Source organism: Triticum urartu, chromosome 5 (genome assembly GCF_003073215.2).
Source record: "Triticum urartu cultivar G1812 chromosome 5, Tu2.1, whole genome shotgun sequence".
Classification (NCBI taxonomy): domain Eukaryota; kingdom Viridiplantae; phylum Streptophyta; class Magnoliopsida; order Poales; family Poaceae; genus Triticum; species Triticum urartu.
The window spans coordinates 600,316,794-600,328,129 of record NC_053026.1 but is presented as its reverse complement, the minus strand read 5'-3'; the positions used below and the strand labels follow the sequence as shown (position 1 = coordinate 600,328,129).

Sequence of the window (11,336 nt, the reverse complement as noted above, 5' to 3'; positions counted from 1 at the left end):
AAGTCACGTAAAGGTTCCGACCTACTGACTAACCTTGCTGAAACCTTTTCCAACCTCAGAAGGTATGATATCAAGCTTAATCCCTCAAAATGCACGTTTGGAGTTCCAGGCGAAAAATTACTCAGTTTTCTCGTTTCCGAACGAGGGATTGATGCTAACCCAGAGAAAGTTGGTGCTATACTCCGGATGAAATGCCCTATGCGTCTGCATGATGTCCAGAAGCTTACTAGTTGTTTGGCCACCCTAAGTCGATTCATTTCTCACCTTGGTGAAAAGGCACTACCTCTTTACAGACTGATGAAGAAATCAAATAAGTTCGAGTGGACTCCTGAAGCTGATGTAGCATTTGCAGAGCTAAAAGCCCTGCTCTCCACCCAACCGGTGCTTGCTACCCCAATCAGCAAAGAGCCTTTACTGCTTTATATAGCAGCCACTTCACAAGTCGTCAGTACAGTACTTACGGTCGAGCGGGAAGAAGAGGGAAAAGCTTATAAAGTTCAGCACCTAGTTTATTATATCTCTGAAGTTCTGACTCCGTCAAAGCAGAGATATCCACACTATCAGAAGCTTATTTATGGGATTTACATGACCACGAAGAAGGTTGCACACTATTTCTCTGATCACTCTGTTACAGTCGTCAGCGACGCTCCATTGTCGGAGATTCTGCACAACAGAGATGCAACAGGTCGAGTGGCAAAATGGGCGATTGAACTCCTTCCCTTAGATATCAAGTTTGAGGCAAAGAAAGCTATCAAGTCCCAAGCAGTGGTAGATTTCCTCGCCGAGTGGATCGAACAACAACTGCTGACTCAAGTTCACTCGGAGCACTGGACCATGTTCTTTGATGGATCCAAAATGCTGAATGGTTCTGGTGCTGGGGTGGTACTGGTATCCCCCCGAGGAGACAAGCTCAGATACGTCCTCCAGATTCACTTCGACTCTTCCAATAACGAAGCAGAATATGAAGCACTCCTATATGGGTTACGTATGGCCATTTCACTCAGCGTCCGTAGCCTTATGGTTTACGGCGACTCAGATTTGGTGGTCAATCAAGTGATGAAAGAATGTGACGTTAGAAGCCCAGCCATGACTGGTTACTGCAATGCGGTGAGGAAGTTGGAAAAGAAGTTTGAGGGGTTAGAGCTCCATCACATACCCCGTCTGACAAATCAACAGCCAATGACTTGGCAAAGATAGGTTCCAAGAGAGAAGCCATTCCCAGCAATGTGTTTTTGGAACATATTCACACACCGACAGTTCAGGAAGATCCTTTTACGGAAGAGCCCCTACAGCCTAAGAGCGCCACAGATCCGACTGAAGTCGAGATCCCAGCCATGGTCGACCTAATCATGGAGGTTCTGGTCATTACTCCCGACTGAATAGTGCCGTACATTGCGTACATCCTTAGGAAGGAACTCCTAGAGGACGAAGAAGAGGCTCGGCAGATCGTCCATCGATCCAAGGCCTTTACTGTGATAAGAGGACAACTGTTCAGGGAAAGCATGACTGGAGTCGGTCAGAAATGCATAACGCCAGAAGAAGGTCGAATGATCCTCAATGACATCCACTCGGGGACTTGTGGTCACCATGCGTCCTCTCGGGCCATCGTGGATAAAGCATACCGAGACGGATTCTATTGGCCACGAGCAAATGAAATGGCGAAAGATATAGTGGACAGATGTGAAGGCTGCCAGTTTTACTCGGACATGTCTCACAAGCCAGCGTCAGCCCTGAAGACCATTCCCCTCGTCTGGCCCTTTGCTGTTTGGGAATTGGATATGGTTGGGCCACTGAGAACTGGTAGGAGCGGCTTCAATCATGTGCTCGTGGCAGTCGACAAGTTTACCAAATGGATCGAAGCTAAACCTATCAAGAATCTTGAAGCCAGCACTGCTGTCAGTTTTATCAGAGAATTGACATTCAGATATGGAGTTCCACCCAGCATCATCACTGACAACGGGTCGAACTTCGATTCTGATGAGTTTAGAACTTTCTGCGCTTCTCAAGGCACACGAGTCGACTATGCTTCAGTCGCTCACCTGCAGTCGAACGGACAAGCAGAAAGAGCGAATGGCCTAATTCTCAAAGGACTGAAACCCCGACTAATGCGTGATCTCAAACACGCAGCAGGCACTTGGGTCGATGAACTTCCATCAGTTCTTTGGGGGTTGAGGACAACTCCCAATCGGTCAACTGGATGAACTCCTTTCTTTTTGGTCTATGGAGCCGAAGCTGTTCTGCCAAGTGACCTGCTCCACAACGCACCCCGAGTCGAGCTCTTCTCCGAAGAGGAAGCAGAGCAGGCCCGGTAAGATTCAGTCGACCTCTTAGAGGAGGAAAGAGAGATGGCCTTGATCTGGTCGACAATTTATCAGCAAGACTTGAGTCGATTCCACACTAGAAACATGAGGGGTCGAACCTTTCAAGAGGGAGACCTGGTTCTTCGAGTGGATCAACAGAAACCACACAAGCTCGCCCCGGCTTGGGAAGGCCCCTTCATCATCACCAAAGTTCTCCATAATGGAGCATACCATCTTTAAAGCGTTGAGCATCAGAAGGACGAGCGACGGGCTTGGAACGTGGAGCTGCTTCACCCCTTTTATACTTAAGCACTCGTTCGAATAAAATGGAATAAGAAGTACCTTTGTAATTTGTTCGTCAAAGACAAGAGCTTTTCAGTCTTCTCACACGATTGTTGTTGTTTTTATTTACCTCCGAAATCCCCCAGTGGGTGGGCTTAGCCACGAATCCGTTTCGCCTAAGTTCGAAAGAAAATCCTACCGAGTGATGAGCAAGCCTCTCACTCGGGAGGCTTAGCCGCGAATCCGTTTCGCCTAAGCTCGAAAGAAAATCCTACCGAGTGGCGAGCAAACCTCCCACTCGGGGGCTTAGCTACAGTCCAGTACTCGCCTAAGTTTGTAAAATCCTACCGAGTGGTGAGAAATCCTTCCACTCGGGGGCTTAGCTACAGTCCAGTACTCGCCTAAGTTTGTAAAATCCTACCGAGTGGTGAGCAATCCTCCCACTCAGGGGCTTAGCTGCAGTCCAGTACTCGCCTAAGTTTGTAAAATCCTACCGAGTGGTGAGCAATCATCCCACTCGGGGGCTTAGCTGCAGTCCAGTACTCACCTAAGTTTGTGAAATCCTACTGAGTGGTGAGCAATCCTCCCACTCGGAGGCTTAGCTGCAGTCCAGTACTCGCCTAAGTTTGTAAAATCCTACCGAGCGGTGAGCAATCCTCCCACTCGGAGGCTTAGCTACAGTCCAGTACTCGCCTAAGTTTGTAAAATCCTACCGAGTGGTGAGCAATCCTCCCACTCGGGGGCTTAGCTGCAGTCCAGTACTCGCCTAAGTTTGTAAAATCCTACCGAGTGGTGAGCAGTCCTCCCACTCGGAGGCTTAGCTGTAGTCCAGTAATCGCGTAAGTTTGTAAAATCCTACCGAGTGGTGAGCAATCCTCCCACTCGGAGGCTTAGCTGCAGTCCAGTACTCGCCTAAGTTTGTAAAATCCTACCGAGTGGTGAGCAACCCTCCCACTCGGAGGCTTAGCTGCAGTCCAGTGCTCGCCTAAGTTTATAAAATCCACAAGGACGACGAGGTGCAGGTCGACCACGGCCCTCTTCTCCGAGCTACGCCACAAATACAACATACGCTCCATCCTTGTCCGCAAGGATGACGAGGCGCAGGTCGACCGCGACCCTCTTCTCCGAGCTATGCCACAAATACAACGTACGTTCCATCCTTGTCCGCAAGGACGACGAAGCGCAGGTCGACCGCGGCCCTCTTCTCCGAGCTACGCCACAATTACAACGTACGCTCCATCCTTGTCCGCAAGGATGACGAGGCGCAGGTCGACTGCGGCCCTCTTCTTCGAGCTATGCCACAAATACAACGTACGCTCCATCCTTGTCCGCAAGGACGACGAAGCGCAGGTCGACTGCAACCTTCTCCTTTGAGCTACGGCACAAACACAACGGAGCAGATCCCAAAAGCAATCGCAAGTATACTCAAAAGCAATTCGGATAAATCCTAAAGTTCCAAGCAGCAAATCAAAAGTATTCAAGCATCAAGCCCAAAGGAGTTTAACGGTTACAGCAATCACTCGGCATTCCGAGGCAAATTTAAGACAGATTCAAATCTCATAAGTTTGTTCACTCAACAGGAGGAGGGCTGGCAGGTTCGACGAATTCGTCCAAGTCGATCCCATCCGCGATCTGAGTGGCAGCAGCGATGAAAGTCTCCATGAAGGGCTGGAAGTCATGCCTTTTGGTGTTGGCGACCTTGATCACCGCCAGCTTGTCTTCACGAGCCTCCTTGCAGTGGACTCGTACCAAGGACAGCGCCACGTCAGCACCACACCAGGCGGAGGACTTCTTCCATTCTTGCACTCGATCAGGGATCTCGTCGAGTCGAGCCATCAGAGATTCCAGGTCATTTTGAAGCGTCGCCCTTGGCCAGAGTAATGAGTCGACTTGTGAGACTGCCACCTTCAGACGCGTGAGGTAACTTGTGACGCTGGCGACATGAGACTCCAGTCGGAGCACGTTCATGGCAGTTTCGTCGCAAACTAGAGAAGCGATAGGATCCAGACCCGTCTCTACCCTTCCGGTTTCCTCGTCAAAGTCTTGATAGAATTCCGCAGTCAAAAAATTAGAGAGTCGACTGGACAGGATTCATTTGCAAGCATCAACACAGTCGGTTTAAAAGGAGTACCTTCCAGCATAAGATAGAGCTTCTTGGCAAGAGTTCTTAGATAAGCTTCCGTATCATTCCTCTTGTGGACCGCACACTCTAGCTTTTCATTCAGGACAATTTTATCCTTCTTCAGACGACTCACTTCTCGGTTAGACTCATTGAGACAGGACTTCAGCTTGTTCACCTCCCCTTCCAACGCCCCGACTGAAGCCAGCTTCTGGTCTGCAAGGGCAGTCTTATCCTGGGCTTCCTTCTGTGCAACTGCAAGGTCCGAGTCCTTTTTCTCCAGAGCCAACTTCATTTTCTCTACAAAAGAAGCAATCGGATCAAACAAGAGATCGAAGAAATATTTTAAAAGATGATCGACGTGAACAGTCAACAGGCAGTTACCTTCCATACTAGTAGCTTCATCTTGAGCTTTCTTCAAATTCTGTTGGGCCAGCTCCAAGTCGAGGTTGAGTTGCCTCTGCTTCTCCTCAAGTTCAGGAAACTTGGAAATGAGAGTACAAGATTTCTGCAGGAGGCAAAAGACGTGTCAATCGACAAGATCAAAGGTTATTTACTTTCGAGTGAATAAAACTTAAAGAGTTCACTTAGACCCCAGCCGACTGCACGCAGTCGACTGCGGTCTCGGGGACTACACCTGCGGGTGCACTTGGCGTGTCCCCGCTGATTCAGACCCAACTCGACCGGTCCGCCCGGGTCAAGTCAAAAAAAACTATTCAGACCCCAGTCGACTGCCAGCAGTCTCGGGGACTACACCCAGTGGGTGCATGTAGCGTGCCCCCACCGGTTCATATCCTACTCGCCCAGACCGAGTGGAAGAGCGCAAATACCAAAGACAACAAAACACCCAGCGGGTGTATGCTATGTCTTGAGCTTGCATTGGTTTTCCCCGAAGAGGAAGGGATGATGCAGCAGAGTAGCGTAAGTATTTCCCTCAGTTTTTGAGAACCAATGTATCAATCTAGTAGGAGGCCACGCTCAAGTCCCTCGTACCTGCACAAAACGATAGCTACTCGCAACCAACGCGATTAGGGGTTGTTAATCCCTTCATGGTCACTTACGAGAGTGAGATCTGATAGATATAATATTTTTGGTATTTTTGGTATAAAGATGCAAAGTAAAAAGTAAAGGCAAAGTAAAAAGCAAAACAAGATTAAAGTGATGGAGATTTATATGATGAGAATAGACCCGGGGGCCATAGGTTTCACTAGTGGCTTCTCTCAAGAGCATACGTATTCTACGGTGGGTGAACAAATTACTGTTGAGCAATTGACAGAATTGCGCATAGTTATGAGAATATCTAGGCATGATCATGTATATAGGCATCACGTCCGTGACAAGTAGATCGAAACGATTCTGCATCTACTACTATTACTCCACTCATTGACCGCTATCCAGCATGCATCTAGAGTATTAAGTTAAAAACATAGTAACGCCTTAAGCAAGATGACATGATGTAGAGAGATAAATTCATGCAATATGAAATAAACCCCATCTTGTTATCCTCGATGGCAACGATACAATACGTGCCTTGCTGCCCCTTCTGTCACTGGGTAAGGACACTGCAAGATCGAACCCAAAGCTAAGCACTTCTCCCATGGCAAGAACTACCAATCTAGTTGGCCAAACCAAACGGATAATTCGAAGAGACTTGCAAAGATAACCAATCATACATAAAAGAATTCAGAGAAGATTCAAATATTATTCATAGATAGACTTGATCATAAACCCACAATTCATCAGTCTCAATAAACACACCGCAAAAAGAAAATTACATCGAATAGATCTCCACAAGAGAGGGGGAGAACTTTGTATTGAGATTCAAAGAGAGAGAAGAAGCCATCTAGCTACTAACTATGGACCCGAAGGTCTGAGGTAAACTACTCACACTTCATCGGAGAGGCTATGATGATGTAGAAGCCCTCTGTGATGACGGCCCTCTTCCGGCGGAGCTTCAGAACAGGCCCCAAGATGGGATCTCGTGGATACAAAAAGTTGCGGCGGTGGAATTAGGTTTTTGGCTCCTGTTCTGATCGTTTGGGGGTACGTGTGTATATATAAGAGGAAGGAGTACGTCGGTGGAGCATCGAGGGGCCCACGAGGCAGGGGGTGCGCCCTAGGGGGGCGCGCCCCCCACCCTTGTGACCCCCTCTTTTGTTCCTTGGAGCATGGTCCAAGTCTCCTAGATCACGTTCGGTGAGAAAATCACGTTCCCGAACACTATAAGAAATATGTCAACTTGTGACCTTGACTATTGGTCACTGAAAGGTCATTGTTTTTCATTTGTGACCTTTTTGTGTCTAAAAACAGAAGGTCAAAAGCTGGCGGTCGTAAACTGAAATTAACGACCTTCTCTATCACAAGGTCGTAGACGTTTACGACCAAAATATGCCTGTTGTTTTGTTTTGGTCACTAGCAGCCTCCCCAAGCCATGTAGGCATCCGACGTGGCAATCTGATGTGGCACAAGAATCATCCCGGTCCAATTTGATTTAATATATTTTTTCCTGTGCTTTTATTAGCTACATGGGTCTGACCCAGTAATTTGGCCCATGTATTTTTTTAGGCAAGCCCTTTTAATATACGTATTTTATGTTAATTTTGGTTAGCTACATGGGCATGGCTTACAATTTGGCCTTTTTATTTTCTAGCGCACAACATTTTGCAGTCAATTTATTTTTTATTTCCAGCTTTTTTTCCCAGCTCCAGTTTACAGATGGGTCCCAAATGTCAAATTTTTGACAGCTTATTAATAAGCAATATATATGTATATTTCAAACAGATAGAAGAGAGAAAGCATATGAAAATCTTCAAATAACAACTAAAATAAGTTTATTACAATATGCTATACAGAACAGAACACGTGAAACTACATACACTCATTCACATCACAACAACCAGTTTCCATACACTCATTCACATCACATCAACCAGTTTAACCATCAAATCTTGCATACCCGGGAACTTCCGCTTATGTGCAAACCTACAGGAAGGGCATCTCTCCAGCATCATCTCTCTCCAGCATTCACTGCTTCGCACTTGGCTTCACGGCTTCACAGTCAGAAAAATTAGGACTGGGCCTCCTGTAAAAGAGTGAACATAAAGGAAAAAAATTAGGCTTGGAGCTCCTGAAAAAGAGTGAACGCATAAAGGAAAACAAGTAAGAAAACTATACAGGAAAACAAGTAGAGTGTATTGAGCATATATATGTTGTCCCTGGAAGGTGATGAAACCAGATTATCATAAGTCATGGTTTAAACATCAAAACAGATTTACAAGTGAGCATGGCTAGAGTTCACAGAAACGATCCAAATCCAAAACTTAGGGGTGGCTGGGAGAACAGAGAGGGGATGCACCACTCTAGCAGAGGGCGGCGCCGAGGACTGAGTCGCCGTCAATGCTTCTGGTGCGCTCCAGTCGCCTACATGTCAGGAGTGTTGTGAATCATGAAGATACATCTATGCATCAAAGCAGTAGTTCATTTACCAAAAGAAAATAACAGTTCAAGCATCATGGTACCAACACCAATTTATCGACAGCTCAACACCAAAAAAGTAAGTTCAATTGAAAATGCCATACTCTGACCATTTCATCCTCAATACATGTAATGTGTTGTGCACTCTACACATAACAAGCAGGCTACTAGAAATTACTACAAGGAGAACACACCTCATATACAGAATTCACACTTGACAATTACAATAGGCACTGCACATATATGGAGAGGTGTTTAAAAATAAAACTCAGGATTTAGGCATGCACTAGGCATGTATGGATACTAATTGCTCAACTACACGAGGGTAGCCAGTTCGCTGTCACATACAGAAAAGCATCATTCAGATCAACACCATAACAGAGATTGCTAAACCTCAACAGTGGCATACTTATATACAAACAGAGATGATAGCGACACCGTACTACTACTACTTGAAAGATTGGCAGTGAGGCTTACCCATTGGCGAAATAGTCAGATGAGGACACGTCATTGTACTTCATGAGCATGACTGGGGGCCAAACAGGAATATCAAAGCAATTGCATCCAGATTCTATCTTCTACAAATCACAATAAACTCCATTCACATTGTGTAGTATCAAATATAAGCAACAATGCAGCAGCTGAAACCACTACCCTACTAATTTGTAGAAAACCTCATGATGTAATCAAATATTTAGTTAAGGACTGGGTTATCGATTACAAGCTAAGTAAAATGCAAAGACACTCATATTGTAGTGATGGATCCCAACTCATTTAAATTAGAGTAGTTCGTCATTAGCTCATTCGCGTTGCAGAAGTAAAAGCATCTGGCACACACATGATGAAATGAAATGATAAAAAAGAATGCTTCAGTTTATTTGAAAAAAATGTGTGTGACACAGTTCTTTTGGGTTGAGCTGACCCAGCAAAAACAAAATTCAATTCTGAAGCTCACTCACCATGTGCACATGAGGCTTGGCCATGTCAATGTGTGCTCGTGAACATGTGTATGTGAATAGGAACAAGTTAAAAGGGATTCCTTCATATTTTTACCAGGAACAGGATGCGGCAGTGGAGCTTCAAGAAAAATATTTAGGGGCCAAAACTAAGAGGAAAACAGAAATTGTTCACATTGAAGATTGAACACATATGTCATTCTGGCATATCCTTGAAGGAACAATTCTCATAACAGGAACACAAGAGAGGGCTGTTGATTTTGATGATAACTAAATCAGAGCACTACTAATGCTATTTTGTTATAATTCAAACGGTACATAAAACTAACCACCAATCCAGTGCAAAAAATTGCATGTACAGATCAAAAAAAATGTATCATCTATTCAGCTGTGAATGTACAGGTTTGTGTTTTAAGAAAATAGGTTTGTGTTTTAAGAAAATAGTGTATATATAGATCCAACCCAAATAAACTTTAAATAATTTTGTTATTTCTTGTGAATTTACAATACTTCTAGATGCTTTATGCAGAAAACCACTTGGCCTCTTGAGTACAAATGACAGGGTGAAACATAAGATTTATCCATCATGCTGATATTATCAGCCATGGAGTAAGTATCCTACAAGCAGCAGATAGTGAACCTAGGCGCACAGAAGCTTGAACTGAAGTTAACATAAAAAAGAATCTGACCATACTAAACACAAACTGACCATGGGTTTTGCTGGAAGCCTGAATTACTAGCCATTTCAAAATTTATGTTTATGATATCTTTATATGTATGCCTTTGGCTCAATGGTTTTCATAACCATCCGAACTGACGTGGCTGGTAAGTACCCCGTTCAGTTTCTTTCATCACAGTTTTATTTTGTATAATCTTCTTGACACTGTCCATTCAGTGTAATTTTCACTGAATCTTCTCGTTCCTTTCTTGGGCCAGAGTCTTTTATTTGTTTCTGACTACAGTTGTGCACACCAATAGAACTATAACTTATATTCGCATGCATTCCAGGTACAACTGATAAATCAATACACCCCTTGATGTGAGCTTGTACCAAAAACAGCAAGGCTTTCTGTTAGCACCATCACTCTGCTATAAGAGCAAAGCAGTGCTTCACACCTTTCTTTTGTTTATGTCATCAAGAAAATGACATAGTTTGACAAAGAGAATCCTACTTGCGCATTTATTTAATTAAATCTACTGGTTCACTACAATCTGATAAAACAAACAATCCATCTGACAGATAGTGAACCAGGCGCCCCAACAGGAACGCCTTGCGTGCCGTTTAGCACCAGGACAGTACAAGATATTAACACATCTGGTGTGGTCAAACTGACCCAAAATTCCTCTAGACGCCCTCAATCAAATTCCAGTGGCCAGATGACGCTGCTAAAGCTGGCCAAATCTATAGCAGGATTCTAGTTTCCCGGGAGGGGAAAGGACGGGGCGGCGGGGAAGCGAATGACCTGGTACCTGGAGAGGATATGGGCGTCGAGATCCCTGCGGATGTTGAAGGCGGATCCGTAGATGGCCTCAGTCCCGAACTTCTTCTTCTCGTCCCAGAACTTGGCCTCCTACACCCCAAAAAGAAAAAAAACTCGGATTCAGCGCGCGCTAGGGGTGGGGGGCGAGGGGGGGGGGGGGGGGGGGGGGGGAGGGTTTACCTTGTGGATGGTGGCCTGGACGGGGTGCGCCGGCGCGAGGTCGCCGCGGACGCTATCGTTGACGCCGAAGCGGAGGACATCGTGGGTCTCGCCTAGCTCCTTCTTCGTCATCGGGCCGCCGCCGCTCGCCATCGCCGCTGCTAAGCCTCTGTTTTTTTCCTCTCTCGCTGCTCTCTCTGATGTCTTTGGGGTCGTGGTTTCTTTCTTTGTGAAGAAGCAAGGGAGGAGCAGGCTGGGGCTGGGCGAGACGAGGCAGCGAGGGGAGAGGGAGAGGGGAGGCGAGGGGAGAGGGAGAGGGTGGTGGATCTGCATCTGGAGAGGGGTTGGGAGACGACGCTAGGGTTCGTGTGCGGCAGGGAGGGGGTGAGGGAGAAAGGGCTATTGTCGGATCTGGATCTGGAGAGGACCATCTGACGGCGCTGAAGGCACGATCCGCGTGACATGCTCATGGACCAATTAGAGCCCAGTACACGTTATGACCATCTAAATTGGTCTTAATCAATTAAAAATAAGATGTCGACTCATATAAACAGTTTTATGATAT

The 11,336-nt window shown here is 45.9% G+C and overlaps 1 protein-coding gene across 1 annotated transcript; it reads right to left on the bottom strand.

Moving 5' to 3' along the window:
• Positions 1-10,546: 10,546 nt before the first annotated feature.
• Positions 10,547-10,991, bottom strand: LOC125507514 (cyclin-B1-2-like). The gene is made up of 2 exons (XM_048672073.1): positions 10,793-10,991; positions 10,547-10,702 (listed from the first exon to the last, which is right to left on the bottom strand). The coding sequence occupies exons 1-2, from the start codon at positions 10,922-10,924 to the stop codon at positions 10,547-10,549; spliced, it is 288 nt and encodes a 95-aa protein (XP_048528030.1). The 5' UTR covers positions 10,925-10,991.
• Positions 10,992-11,336: the final 345 nt, after the last annotated feature.